At 36.2% G+C, this 15,908-nt stretch overlaps 1 protein-coding gene across 3 annotated transcripts in view; it reads left to right on the top strand.

Annotated features, from left to right (window-relative positions):
* LOC127868945 (BTB/POZ domain-containing protein 17-like) overlaps nt 1-3,575 on the top strand; it is a 29,664-nt gene extending 26,089 nt beyond the window's left edge. For all 3 annotated transcript variants that reach the window (XM_052411153.1, XM_052411155.1, XM_052411154.1), the window contains exons 3-4: nt 642-945; nt 1,522-3,575. In XM_052411153.1, coding sequence (XP_052267113.1) covers nt 642-945; nt 1,522-2,312 — 1,095 coding nt within the window. In that variant the 3' untranslated portion in view covers nt 2,313-3,575. The remainder of the gene's footprint in view (nt 1-641; nt 946-1,521) is intronic.
* The last annotated feature ends 12,333 nt before the right edge of the window (nt 3,576-15,908 follow it).

The following is a 15,908-nucleotide window of genomic DNA, read 5'->3' as shown; positions in this document are numbered from 1 at the left end:
AATCCCCCCCCCAAATAATTTATTTATTTTTGCTTTTTTTCCATTTTTGGAAGATAATGTAATAAATTACCACACCCCCACACTATACACCCCTCTCCACTCCACTCCTCCCTCCTTTGTGATTGAAATTGAGATAGGTCCCTACACCTTTAAAAAGAAAAATAGATGAGCGGTCTGCACCCGCAAGGCTGTGCTCTTGTTTACCTTGTTTACCTATCACTTTCTCTGAGACCCTTGTTTACCCATCAGTTTCACTGAGACCCTTATTTCACCCATCAGTGCCACAGAGGCCCTTGTTTTACTTCTCAGTTGCACTGAGACCCTTGTTTCACCCATCAGTTTCACTGAGACCTTTGTTTCACCCATCAGTTTCACTGAAACCCCTTTTTTACCTATCAGTTTCATTGAGACCCTTGTTTACTCATCAGTGCCACAGAGGCCCTTGTTTCACTCCTCAGTTGCACTGAGACCCTTGTTACACCCATCAGTTTCACTTAGACTCTTATTTCACCCATAAGTCTCTTTGAGACCCTTGTTTCACCCATCGGTTTCCTCGAGAGCCTTGTTTCACTCTTCATTGTCAATAAGGCCCTTGTTCAGAGATTCTCAATCAGTTTCACGGAGACCGTTGTTTCTCACAGGAGTTGGAGCTGGTGGAGGAGCCGATGTGTGTCAACGTATTCCCGAGGTTTCTGCAGTTCCTCTACAGCTGTAACATCAAGCTTAACATGGAGAACTCGCTGCCTGTGTTTGTCCTTGCTGACAAGTACAACGTGACGGACCTGCAGAACGTGTGTATCAACTTTGCTTGCACTTACATCATCCCGAAGTTGCAGCTGAAAGATGTGTTCCACGTGTGGTTCCAGTATGCCACCAAGTGTGTTCACAGGGCACTCGTCATGGCCTGCATCAAAGCCATGGCTGAGAAGATGGATGAAATCATTGGTAAATATTTTATGTTAGTGAAGTATGAACTAGAGGCTTTGCCTGACCAAGTTTCCATTATGTGAAATTGTTGTTGTGGTATTTTTATGCCCCCTTTCGAAGAAAAGGGGGTGTATAGTTTTCGCTCTGTCCGTCTGTAAGTCTGTCAGTCAGTCTGTCTGTCTGTCACACTTTTCTTGTCCGCTCTCTATTTCAAATACTTTTCATCTGATCTTTACCAAGCTTGGTCAGAAGTTTTATCTAGACAATATTTAGGTCAAGTTCAAATATGGGTCATGCCGGGTCAAAAACTAGGTCACGGGGTCACTTAGTGCATTTCAAAGATTTAGCATGGTAAAATGCTCATAACTTCTATCAAAGCGTTTATAGGGGGCATGTGTCATCCTATGGTGGCAGCTGTTGTTATAGATTTGTTCACCTAGTATTTTGAAGATCATGAGCTCTAACCATGCTTAAAAATGTTCTCATGATAAGGATGGTGAGACCAAGATTGTTAATATGAAACCATTGGGATCGTATTCAATAGATGAAAAGTTATACTGGCATGTTTCGGTTACTTTGGTTCTTCATCCCCAGGTTCGCTGGACTGGGAGCGCGAATGGCTGGACCTGGACAAGTACCAACTGATTGAGTTCCTAGAAAGCTCTGACCTCAAGGTCAGGGATGAGTTTGACCTTTGGAAGGCGACCAGGAAGTGGCTAACCTCCCCTGCCCACACAGAACGCACTCATCAGCTGGAGGACAACCTGCGGAGTATTCTCCCCTACATTCGCTTCCCCATGATGACGGCAGAGCAGCTTTACGAGGTGGAAAATTCTATGATTATGCAGGAGAATTGTGGGCTGTTCCAGAAGTATCTTATGTCCTCATACAAGTATCACGCCCTACCTTTGTCGATGCGAGCCTGTGTGAAGGAATTCAGTGGACGTAGCTTCCTGCTTCGTAACTTTAGCGATCTTAGATGGGACTGCAGGTTCGTTGTTCACAATTATTCGACGTGCGTGAAAGGCGAAGAGAAGGGAATACGATTCTCCACTCGGGCCTCGTCCTACCCCTCCCAGACCTGGGATTGGGAACTGAAAATCTACCCAAAAGGAATCTCCACAACTTCAGACGACTTTCGAGTGGTCTTGTATTCGAATCTCATTCTTGACCAGCCTAGACCGATGGAGTATTTGTTGTCGCTGGTCTCCAGGGATGAGGTGATTCATTCAGTGTGCGGAAAGAAGAACTTCTCCAAAACCAGATACATGATCGACACGGAGTTAGACAAGAAAGTGTCACTAGCAGAATTGTGTATGCCAAACTCCCCTCTGCTGGTGGATGATTGCCTGATACTTCAGATAATCCTGAAGCCGGCTGAGTAGCCAATGATTTCACCATGATGCTTAAAGTTTGCTTGCAACAAGAAAGCCTGCTGGTCTTTCTTTTCTTTTGTCTTGTGTAAACTTGCAATGAAAATGGATATACAGTTAATTATGGTTGAACACAGTGTGGTGTTGTAAATAGTGTCAGCTATTATTGAAAGTTTATCGTATTGTGTGATATATATCATAGTCAGTTAGTCATAGCTAGTTTTGTGTTTGTTCCATACCTAAACTTTCCCACTTGTTAATGGTTCTCATAACTTTGATTTATAGTAGGAAACAAAAGACAATCACTCTTACTTCATAGTAACAAGTACGTTTTCTCTTATGTCACTGTTAATCTTTTCAGATTGGTTTTTGATCTACACAAAGTTGTGCATTGACACAACAGGTATTTGTATATTCTACGGCTGTCTCAATGGACATTTGTTACTGATACATCAGTTGGTACATATCCACCAGGAGTAACAGTATGTATAATATTATATCCCCACAATGCTTTATATTTTCATGGGATATGTCTGTGTTTCATTACAGTTGTTTGATCTCTAATTTTGCCTTCACGCATTCCAATATCATATTTATTGTATGATCATGTTCCATTCATAGTGTCTATAACCCTAACTTTTTCTGCCAGTGGCATTAAACATTTTCTTGTATATTATTTTTGAGCAGAAACATTTGTTTGATGCATGTATAAGTCTTTCATGTTGTATTGTTATTTGCATCTTCTACCATGTTAACATGTCATTATAAGATTATATTATAGATGGTCATGATAAGAGAAAAAATACAATGCTACAGTTAGCGTTTGGTCTGTGCTCTGTGAAAAGGGGGTTTAATGAATGTGTGTTAAGTGTCATCCCAGATTAGCCTGTGCAGTCTGCACAGGCTAATCAGGGACAACACTTTCCACCTAAACTGGATTTTTGCTCAGAAGAGACTTTTTGTAAACGAAAAATACCATAAAAGCGGAAAGTGCCGACCCTGATCAGCTGTACGGACTGCACAGGCTAATCTAGGATGACACGTTATGCACATGCATTAAACCTTCTTTTCACAGAGCACAGTCCATTTAAATTCAGCATAGGTAATCATGCATCAAATTCTGGTTATCATGCTGATTAGTACATTCAACTTACAGGGTTTTGTAGTACAATATTTGGAATGTTGTTTATTAAATTGTCACCATGTGTGATTATTATGTGGGTATTTATTGATTTGTTATTAGTGTACAGATGTAAATAAAAACAGAGCAAATGAGCTGTGTGTATGTTCTACTTTGGTTTACATGAATTTGTAAGGTGTTAATCGCTCAATAATATCTAACTCCAGGGTATTGACAAGGGCCATTACTCTGAAGGTTGAGTCGGAATAGTAGATATGGTGTCTGCCTAAGTTGAGGTACTGGGTTCAATCCACAATCTTGGAGTATTCTCATTATCTTCCACTAAGACACCAAGTTCTGTTTCTCATGCAGAAACGGACTAGAGAGGGTGTTCATAGTATTGCACTTCTTTCAAAAAATAAAAATCGTAACAAGTGCACAGACATTGTTTGGATGCAGGTTTAATGAACCAGTAGAATCTATTTACTATGCCAAAATAACAGCATAAAAAACTCACTATCTAAAGTTTATTTTTGTATTTACCTGTACTATGCACAGTAAAACTATAAATATATCCTCGAGCAACAACAACAACCTAAATATATAATATATATTACAACTTTAACACAATGTACATTAACAGGTCTAATAGCAATAGATGTTTCATAAATCCTGAGAGTTCTCTTCTCAAATAGTTTTTTCTTTTCATATTTTGCAAGCACAGGTAGTATAATACATGCCACATGCAAAGATGTATTTGATAAATTTTCAAGATAAGAAGAAAAATGCAATTCAGCAAAGTAAGTAAACAGCCATCAATTTTAATTTTTTAGTTATGTGTAACATATATAATTATAAAGGACTATTAAATCCATTAAATAAACAAATGTTTTGTATTATAAATTTCTTCCATATAAAAAAACAATAATCAAAATTTATGGGACTAGATTCATACGATAAACATGTATACTGTACATGACTAGAACAGCAAAAAAGCAGCACAACATTTAACTAGAAATGCAAACCAGTATTTTATAAACGACTTTAAATTAATCTGAATTTACATGCGTAATTAAAATTAAGCATGTTATATATTGCACTGGTACAAGAGAATAAAAGTGAATAAGTAATAAGCATATCTCAAAATACGTATTTCCCAAAATACTGCGACTTTATTGCACATAAATAAAACATGTCATGGACATTTTTTTAATCTACTAGTATGACGGTTTTTTTTATATTTATTTTTTTGGAATTGTCCAAATTGTAAATGTACATACATGAGATATACATATTTACATGAGATATTAATTTCATTAATTAAATTGTGTGAAGCATGTTAGACAAGGAGGGAGGATTTTGTTATCATTTGAGTAGAATGTTATTATTTACACAAAAACTGACTTACGATATCTTTATAACAAATATATGTTTATATTTTACAACAAAAAAGCTTTTGAAAACTTGTCTACAACATTCATATGAAGAAGATGTCACAATGCTAAAAACAATATTGAACCCAATGTAGCTAAGTTTTAAACTGTCCTGTTTCCAAACACAACTTAATATTTTTAATCCATACATAACCAATGTTCAATTCGAAAGAATTAACCTTTTTCCTACATGATCCTGCAGACAATTAAAATGTCAAAACATTTCACGTGTGTAAAATCTACAATCACATCAACAAATAAACATGTCGATGAACATTTCTCTTAAATATAACAATGTAATACAGTTAAAAAACATTTAACACCTTAATTATAAGTAACAGTAACAACAACAACATCATGTAAACTTGACTACATTTTACTATCACAGTAAGCTAGATACCTGGTACTGCACAACACAACCATCAACATTTAGATTCACTAAGTTGGGATATGAGCACCAGTCTGTAGGCCTTGCATTGGTTTATTTTAAAGTGTGATTCTCAAATTATATGAACCATTTTCTGGGAAAACTGGGCTTAATACAAGTGCGTAGAGTGTCAGCCCAGATTAGCCTGTGCAGTCTGCTAGGCTCATCAGGGGTGATTCTTTCGTTTTTATGGCATTTTTCGTCGAAGCAGGTTTATCCTTAACAAAAAATCAAGTATAGGCGGAAAGTGTCGTACCAGTTTAGCCTTTACTGACTGCACAGGCTTATCTGGGACAACACTTTATACACATGCATTAGACTCAGTTTTCCCATGACATGTTTCATATGGGCAAGTTTGTCACAGTTTTATACATTCAAATAATTATAGAATTAATGATCATGTGAATGACTTTAAACTTCTTATTAAAAATTACTTCCTGTAACACTGTTGAAAATATTCAAACACATCTATCAGGTCACATTTTGATTAAACATACCAGTAAACGCAACACAGTCTGTCAACCTTTATTATGTATACAAACCGAAACAGAAAATCTTATTGGATGACATATACATGTTCATGTAACAGTAACACAGTAAGTTATATTTGATAAAGCATACTGGTACATTTAACACAGTAAACCTTATTCAGATGCTGTAGAACTTCATACCGGTACACATAATACAGTGAACTCGATTCCGATGAGGTAGAACTGCATACCAGTACACATAACACAGTTGACTGTATTCAGATGCTGTAGAACTGAAATACCGGTACATGTAACACACTAAATTGTATTCAGATTCTGTAGAACTTCATATTGGTACACATAACACAGTAACTCATATTCAGATGCTGTATAACTGAATACTGGTACATGTAACACAGTAAACTGTATTCAGATGCTGTAGAAATGAATACCGGTACAGGTAACATAGTTAACTGTATTCAGATGCTGTAGAAATGAATACCGGTACAGGTTACACAGGAAACTGTATTCAGATGCTGTAGAAATGAATACCGGTACATGTTACAAAGTAAACCGTATTCAGCTGCTGTAGACATGCATACCGGTACAGCTCACATAGTAAACTGTATTCAGATGTGTAGATTTTCATACCGGTTATCATAACACAGCTAACTGTTTTCAGATGCTGTAGAACTGAATACCGGTACATGTAACACAATAAACTGTATTCAGATTCTGCAGAACTTCAAATTGGTACACATAACACAGTAAATCGTTTTAGTTTTCAAATGCTGTAGAACTGAATACTGGTACATGTAACACAGTAAACTGTATTCAGATGCTGTAGAAATGAATACCGGTACAGTTAACATAGTAAACTGTATTCAGATGCTGTAGAAATGAATACCGGTACAGGTTACACAGTTAACTGTATTCAGATGCTGTAGAAATGAATACCGGTACATGTTACACAGTAAACCATATTCAGCTGCTGTAGAAATGAATACCGGTACAGGTAACACAGTAACTGTATGCAGATGCTGTAGAAATAAATACCAGTACAGGTAACACAGTAAACTGTATTCAGATGCTACATAGAACTGCATACCGGTAAAGGTCACATAGTAAACTGTATTCAGATGTGTAGAACTTCATACTGGTACACATAACACAATAAACTGTATTCAGATATTGTAGAACTGCATACTGGTACTTGTAACACAGTAAACTGTATTCAGATGTGTAGAACTTCATACTGGTACACATAACACAATAAACTGTATTCAGATATTGTAGAACTGCATACTGGTACTTGTAACACAGTAAACTGTATTCAGATGCTGTAGAACTGAATACCGGTACATTTAATACAGTAAACTGTATTCAGATGCTGTAGAACTGCATACCGGTACATTTAAAACAGTAAACTGTATTCAAATGCTGTAGAACTGCATACCAGTACAGATTACACAGTAAACCTTATTCAGATGCTTTAGAACTGAATACCGGTACATTTAACACAGTAAACTGTATTCAGATGCTGTAGAACTGCATATCGGTACAGGTTACACAGTAAACTGTATTCAGATGCTGTAGAACTGCATACCGGTACTTGTTATACAGTAAACTGTATTCATATGCTGTAAAACTGGGTGGCGGCCGATGAACACTGGACAACAATCTGGCCCAGATGGATCTGGATACGCTTGAGCCATGTGAGCAGGATGTGTGAGTTGATGCCCAGTTCTGCACTGACTGCAGACGCACCTGCAGGTGGCCTGGTAGCTATGGAAACAAGGAATGTAACTTAATTCTGTTTTTTTTTGTTATGAAAAATATAATTTACCCATCAGCAAATGCATCAAGTTTAATGATTATCTTTGCCATAAATAATAGAACTTAATTTGTTGAGGAACTTAAATGACAGAAACTTTGATAAAATATTTTTGATGAACCTAAATACATATTAACTGACATATGTACATGCATTACCTGTAAAGAACAAAACATAAAATTACATCAACATCATAACTTTAAATATTTGAAATTTATTTAAATATATTCTGTCTTTAAGAATTTAAGTGTGTTCTGTACCTGGTTATGATAGGCGTAGAGAATAGCAGTCCACATTGGGAACAACTGAAAAGCAAAACAAACATTTATCCATAACTGTAATAGAAATGAGCATTTTCGTTTCACTGATTGTCATACAAAATATAACTACAAACACTTTGAAATGTGAAATAACATGATTTACAAAGGCTAATAGAATATATCATAACTCTTGTCTTGTGATTATCCCTAATAAAATACATCGACACACTGTTGCAATGAACATGATTTTTACAGAGAAAGAAGCAAAGCAGCCAAAACATAATAAAAATTTTAGTAACAAAAAGAGTGAGCTTTAATCCACTGGGGGCTGACGAGGTCAAAGCGTAGTCCGTTTCGCTACGACGTCGGGTACATGTTTTACTACGAAAACATTGTGTAAATACACTACTTAATCAGGCGAGCTTCATCTTTTCTGGTGTTTATGGATTAGAGAACGGAACATCCAGTAATGGTAGGTACTTATTTTCAATAACAAACTAATAACAAATGCGCGTAGTTGCAACCTTTAAGTATATTTTGAGCTAAAATCGAAATATTTCGATTTGAAGCAATGCATAAGGTGGTTATTCTGTGAAAATAGCCAATTACGGTAACTTAAATAAAATAAAACTACATGTTACTTTGATTCAGTGAACATTTCACATTTTAAAGTACAAAACAGGTTACGAACATATATTTTAATCATTCAAATGCTTTGTTTCGAAGGAAATTACAAGTCGCTTTATGTATAGGTTTCGCGCAGAGTATGTATTGGTTGCGCAACGAAGTACAAATATAATGTATAGGTTGCTCAACGAAGATTCTGTATCCATTTCAGGACATATCACATGCAGTTTGCAGTTACTGCAGACTGCTATTTTCCAGTGCAAAAGATGCCGTGCTTCACTGTGCGCATTAACATCCAAACGAAAAAGTTGAACTCGGTGAAAGCCGGCACAGTCCCGGCAGAGCCTCGGTATACCGTCACTACGCTGGCACTTACCGGGGCTATAACGGCATCAAACTCCGGCAGAGCTGCGGCAACGCCCCGGTTTAACCGTGGACAACCGGGGCTCCACCGGGAAAGTATTCAAATGTTTAATACATCCGTGATGAACCAGGAGTTACCGGGAAGGACCGGCAATGACCGGCTTGGCACTGAAAACAACCGGGACTTCACCGGAAAAAAACCGGGACGGCACCGTCAGAGCACCGGTTTACTTATGTAACGAAGCTATAAAGAGACTCTGCCGGCATTCACCGGGGCTCCACCGGGGCGTTGCCGTGCCTCTGCTGGAGTGTGTTTGGGCACCGGTGGAGCTAAGGTGCCGTCCCGGTTCTTCCCGGTACAGTCCCGGTTGTTCCCGGTGCCACGCCGGTCGTTGCCGGTCCTACTTGGTGACTCCCTGCTCATCCCGGAGGTATTAAATATTTTAATACTTCCCCGGTGGAGCCCCGGTGGTCCCCGGTCGTCCAAGGTTCATCCCGGTGGAGCACCGGATCATCCCGGTAGGGCCCCGGTTCATCCCGGTAGATGCCTGATCACGCACTGGGGCTCCGCCGGCATCATAGTGAGACTGGGCCTTAACCGCATTGTAACACGAGGTAAATTTACCGGCCGTCATGTACGCAGTTAACAATAACCTGTGACAGAAACCCACTGCCACACCTTTACAACAATATACTTGTTATGCAAATGCGGATTTGTGCCATTGGGGTCCTACTTTCCACACCTTACGACTGTTACAGGTGTGGATTTTACAGGTAAAATCATGTATACGAACATGAATATCATCTCAAAATTAGTTGACGATAACCGATTTTCAAGAAAATCGCTTTGATATATACAATGTAAAAATCAAATCCGTATGAGATAAATAATGATCGAAGTTGGGACATGGGATTTACTTTGACATAAGCAGCGTTTCGAGATAAGCGAGTTGGGGATAACGAGAATCGAATGTTATTTGATAAAGAGTACCGTATGCTGAAAACCTATCGTCGCTCTCTATCAAAATAAGCGTGTAAGGGATTGTCACTAGAAGAAGATGCGTCATTTTTATTGAGACCGACGACATAAGGTTCTCGACTCTCAATTGTCGTCATATATATGGATTTTCGTTTCCTTTGGCCTTGTCGTGAATTTAATTATATCATAATAATTTGCATTACCATGTTGACTGTGCGCTTCGGATCATGTTGTGCCGTTGTTACTACCTCTTCCCCAAAGGAAACATCCAGCCACTCAATGACTCTATATTAAAAAAACTTTTCTTTATTTTGCCTTCGAGAGATAACCAATACGTCTTCTGTGAGAAACGCATACATGCTAAAGCGTTGTCGTAGCGAGGCATATACGTATACTGTCAGAGACATGATCACGCCTAATAAAAGTAATAATAATAGCCTTTACTTCTGATAACTGGGTCACCCTACATATTTCTAAACACACAAGTGGCTTCACGATACATAGATCAATTTGGAAATTGTAAAATTGTGTCATTTAACACAGTTGTAAACCTAAATTGCATTTTTTAAAAGTGAAACTTTACTTCGGTTTGATAAATCAGCGGTATATTTCATGTTTAACCGCATAAACCAGACACATCTTGGATTATAATTTGATGTAACAGACCTATGAAATTTCATTGTGCTTAAATTCAGAGTTTTGTCAGTAGAAAAGCATAATCTTACATGTTTTAAACACAATTTTCTACTAATCCGTTATCGATGTCATGTGTATTTTAACAATGTTTTCGTAGTAAAACATATACCCGACGTCGTAGCGAAACGGACTACGCTTTGACCTCGTCAGCCCCCAGTGTAATCAGTACAAACAAAAAGCTCCGCTATAGCCTCCAAGATTACTTCTTAATTTGGCCTTTTCAAGAAAAAACAATAAAATGAGGAAACATTAATATAATCATTCCTAGAACATTTGTACGTCCTTGCATGTAAGATTAACTGAGCTACCTTTGCCAAGACACTGGAGTTGCATCCTGTAAGGCTTCCATCAGACTCAGGAAGTGAAGGTTCACCATCTCTGCAAGCTGTAATATACAGCAGAGGTACCATAATGTTCTGTTTAACGCACACAGTTTAGGTACTGTAAAGTCCTGTTTAACGCACACAGTTTAGGTACTGTAAAGTCCTGTTTAACGCAAACAGTTTAGGTACCATAAAGTCCTCTAAAAAAAAACAAGAGGTTCATGGGCCCTGAGGCTCTCACCTGAAACCATAAAGAACTTAAAGGGACTGTCAACCCCGAATGACGAAAAAAGAAAAGTTCTAAAATACCGTATCTTTTTACAATTATTAGTTTATATTGATTAAAATAGTATGACCGGTATATTACATTACTTGAAAAAAGTTCATATTTTTAGTCTATTCGGTGATAAAATTTCGATATGTGAAATCGAAAGTACATCGCGTAAATAGGTGACATAACGATATAAAATGATCAATCTTCTTGCGTTATTTATAGTGTGTATACACACTATAAATAACGCAAGAAGATAGATCAATTTATATATAACATATATTCAATTCACTACGCATGCACGATTCGCATTCCTGAGTTTACCACGTGGCGATGATGATCAATCTACTGGCGTTATTTATAGTTAACTGGTAGTTACCTGGTAGACATACCCAGTAAAATTTAGTACCGAATATACTGAAAATATGAAACTGTAACAACTTTTTTTCAAGTAATGTAATATACCAGTCGTGATATTTTAATCAATATTAACTAATAATTGTAAAAAATTACGATATTTTACAACTTTTCTTTTCTTCGTCGTCGTGGTTGACAGTCCCTTTAACTATTATTACAATATATAGATCAAAATAATCAAAGTACTTTTTGAAACAAAAATATTTGATTTCTTGGCTAATTGTTATTTTTGAACTCTGCTGAGATATTGTTAGAAGAAATAATCTTTCCAATGTTAATGATGATCTGATAAAGAAAGTGACTTCTAGGGTATATTTATTTATTTAATTTGGTGACCCAGTTTGAAACCTAGCCAGGATTTGATTTGGACATATGTTTTGACAAAATTTCATTCAGATTGGCCAATAAATGAGGCAATTAGTGCGTTCACAAGGTTCCACTAAAGCTGTATGTGGAAACCTGCCCCCACCCCCCTGGTGGCCAGGTTTTACAAGGAATCAGAACTTCTAGATTGTTAAAAAGATTTTACTATAGCCATATAAGGATACCCCTACCCCCCTGGCTGCCATGGTTTAAAACGTCAAAACAAACGCACTGATCAAGTTTCATGAAGATTTGATCAAAAATGCAACTTCTGGAGTTTTTGCAAGGATTTACTAAAGCCATTTAAGGGAAAACTGCCATGCACCCTGGGGTCATGGTTTTTAACGGGCTGGGACAATATTTGAACTCGGCCCAGATAACAGTTTAACAGATGTTCTAACCAAGTTCCATGAATATTGGACAACAAATGTGACTTTTAGAGTGTTAACAATGTTTTACTGTAGCCATATATGGAAAACTGCCTTACCTTCTGGTGACCGTGTTTTCCAAGGAACCCAAACAATTTTTTAACTCGGCAAAGCTATTATTAGATCAAATGTTCTGACCAAGTTTGAAGAAGATTGGAACATAAATTTGAATTCTAGAGTGTTAACAAGGTTTCACTTTAGACATATAAGGAAAACTGTCCCGCCTACTGGTGGCAATGTTTTTCAAAGAACTGGAACCATTTTAAAACTCAGCCCAGATATCATTAGAACAAATGTTATAACCAGATTTCATGAATTGGACTATATATAAGACTGCTAGAGTGTTAACAAGGTTTTAAAAACTATGGCATGTCTTATTTAATCCCTCCAAATCTGAAACACTAACATTCTCCAGAAAGCAACATCCGAATACCTATAATTTCACAATGTTGTCAACGCCAATACCGGAAGTAAGCTCTCACCAGCATCTAGGAGTTTTCCTTTCTAACGATTGTAAGTGGCACATCCATATTAAATATATATCAGATAAAGCATGAAGTCGAATCAATATTATGCGTAAATTAAGATTTAAACTTGACCGTAAATCACTCGAAATAATTTATACGTCATTTATCCGACCGCTGATAGAATATTCAGACGTAATATGGGATAATTGTACTCAAGCAGAAAAACATGAACTCGACAAAATTCAAACCGAAGCAGCGCGCATTGCATGTGGAGCATCCAAATTAGTATCCTTAAACGATTTGCAAAAAGAAATTAACTGGGAACCGCTTCAAGATCGACGCGACAAACATCAACTAATCGTTTTTTACAAAATGCAAAATTCCCTCACCCCTCAGTACTTGACCGACCTGGTACCTCAACATTTCGGAGCTGCTACTAGGTATAATCTCCGTAATGCAAATGCTTTACGCACATCCGAATCAAGATCAACCATTTATTATAATTCCTTTCTACCAGCAGTTATTCGAAAATGGAATATACTACCAGAAGAAGTGAAAAGTAGTGAATCGTTGAATATATTTAAATCAAAGCTTAAAAGAAGTTTGATTAAAACACCATCGTACTTTTATATAGGGAAACGTTATCTCCAAATAATTCATACGCGGTTAAGGACTAAATCAAGTGCGCTTAATGAACACCTTTACGCGAAAAACATCATCGAATCCCCACTATGTTCCTGTGGAGATATTGAATCCAATTACCACTTCTTCTTCGTATGTCCTAACTTTAACGCAATACGTACTACATTAATAAACAGTATCTCAAGCTTAATCAGCGATGTTAAGCTTGGTAATCTACTTTTCGGCATTACACATCTTACCGATAGTGAAAACTCTGACATTTTTCTACATGTTCAACAATTTTTAAAAGAATCCCGGCGATATAGGCAAAAACAGTGGACGTAATGAAAATTTGCTAGTATGTGCACATTGGATGAACCTAAATCAATTTAGTAAATTGTGCATATTTTTACTTTAAAAGCAGCAAGGAAAATTTGGTTCGTGTCTAAATGTAGAGAAATCAATCATAAATCAAGGGTAGCAATAATATTGCCTTTACGTCTTAATTCAAGCTGAAAACTGCCACGCATCTTTAATCAATTTACACTCACATCTATAAAAATCTCAAAACTCCTATATTTTGCTGAAAAAACGTTCCATTATGTTTTCAACATTTTCATCAAAACATGGTTTCCTATTAGGACGGTAATAAATGTTCAGGCTGTTAAAATGAACGAATTGTGGAATTAAATACTGTTGAGTTTTTATGTAATTATCCAATTACACACATTCAGTGAGGGGAGAATCACTGAAGAATCATTTACTGGTGATGTAAAATTTAAAAAAGTTAAACGTTTTGTGAAACGTAAAATCTCTGTTTCTGCTGCTCTGATTTTATGATAATGCAATTGATATATCACTGTCTCTAATCAATATATTTCAGAAGCTGAAGACAGTGATATCGGTGATGTTTAACAAGTAACACATATGAAGAAATACAATATCTACAATGATAGGAGGGGTAACATTTTTGTCATGAAACAATACCAGTGATGACATAAATTAAATATTCACTATCTACAATGAAAACAAACTAATTAAAGATTGTAGACAACACAACACATTCAACACAGACAAAAACACATCGGAGAAATAATGAAACAATAAACATAACAGGATTGTACATCACTTTCATTTATTCTGAAAACAACTATACTTTTCATAGGAATAACGTGAATGTTAGTAAGAGTTTCTTCTTAATTACAAGTCTTGAACTTGATGTTTTTTTTGTAATTAATACTTTTTGTATGCATACTTAAAAACATAAGTAATGAAATGTTGCATAACTTGAAATAAATGTGTAATACCCATCGTCTTTCATGCTACACTCCAAAAAAAACTATTTAACAATAATCAACATTTTTTTCCCACTTTCTAACATTTACATGTGATACTTAAAGTGCATTTATTCATAGAAAGGAACAACTTATGATGGCTTTTAACAGACCCATATTATTAAATGCTATATTTCATTTATAACTTTTATGTGTTTTTAGATTTAAATAATTTTGAAAGTAATAAATACATACACATATTTAATACTAATACCGGTAAGGGCTAGATAACAAGTAACAAAACATACACCGTAAATATTCAATATATTTTATTTATCACATGACCTGTTAAAAAAACAAGTTATTCCATAACTAAGTAAAAAGCAATTTTAAACATTACATGTTGGAGAAAAAGTTTGACACAGAATGATTATCTACTGAAACAGCTTTGATTGCTCCTTTTAGGCTATGTATTAGCCTAACCTCCATAGTTAATACCAGGGACTCTAAATGTTCTTGAACTTGACCATATATTATGCCAATGAAAAAGTTCGTCAAGATCAGTGATTAGAACGGCAAAATAAAAATACAAGTACAACAGTTTTTTTTTGTTATTGAAGGGCCATAACTCCACTTCCCAGTCTTGTTGATTTTTTTTATCTTGAACAAGCAATTTTCACCCAGTCTTCAAGATCTGATAAACACATTTGGACTGAAGATACTGCAAGGGCAATAATTTCATAAATCCTAGGATCATTTTGCTAATTACAAAATAGTTTGTTTGATATATTTTGACATCAAACATTGATATAAAGTTTGGCAAAGACCTAGTGATGACTAAATGAGTGGAAATGGCTGAACTGCCAATTTTTTATTATACATGGGCAATAACTTCACAATCCATGGAACTATAGCCAAATTCAAATAAATAAGAATATCCATATATATCAGTTACAGAGATGTATGATTACTTGTTTATTTGAAAAAAACTTAACATATCAAAAGGGCCTTTATTTTATTAAACTGCTGGTCGAAGATATGAAAATTAGTAGATAACATTTTACATAGATTCTGACTAAATAGTTGCAGGTTCAATCAAAGTACTGACAGTACTGGTGTGACGATGCTTTTGAAGAGGATTGATATAAAAGCATCTATTTAAGTTAATCTACATCACCACAATTGTGTATGTGGGTACGACAATTTTGGGCAGGAAAAAAATGGGTACGAAAATT

Source organism: Dreissena polymorpha, chromosome 2, assembly GCF_020536995.1.
Source record: "Dreissena polymorpha isolate Duluth1 chromosome 2, UMN_Dpol_1.0, whole genome shotgun sequence".
NCBI classification, from domain to species: domain Eukaryota; kingdom Metazoa; phylum Mollusca; class Bivalvia; order Myida; family Dreissenidae; genus Dreissena; species Dreissena polymorpha.
The sequence above is the reverse complement of the archived record's forward strand: the minus strand, read 5'-3'. Positions and strand labels throughout refer to the sequence as shown.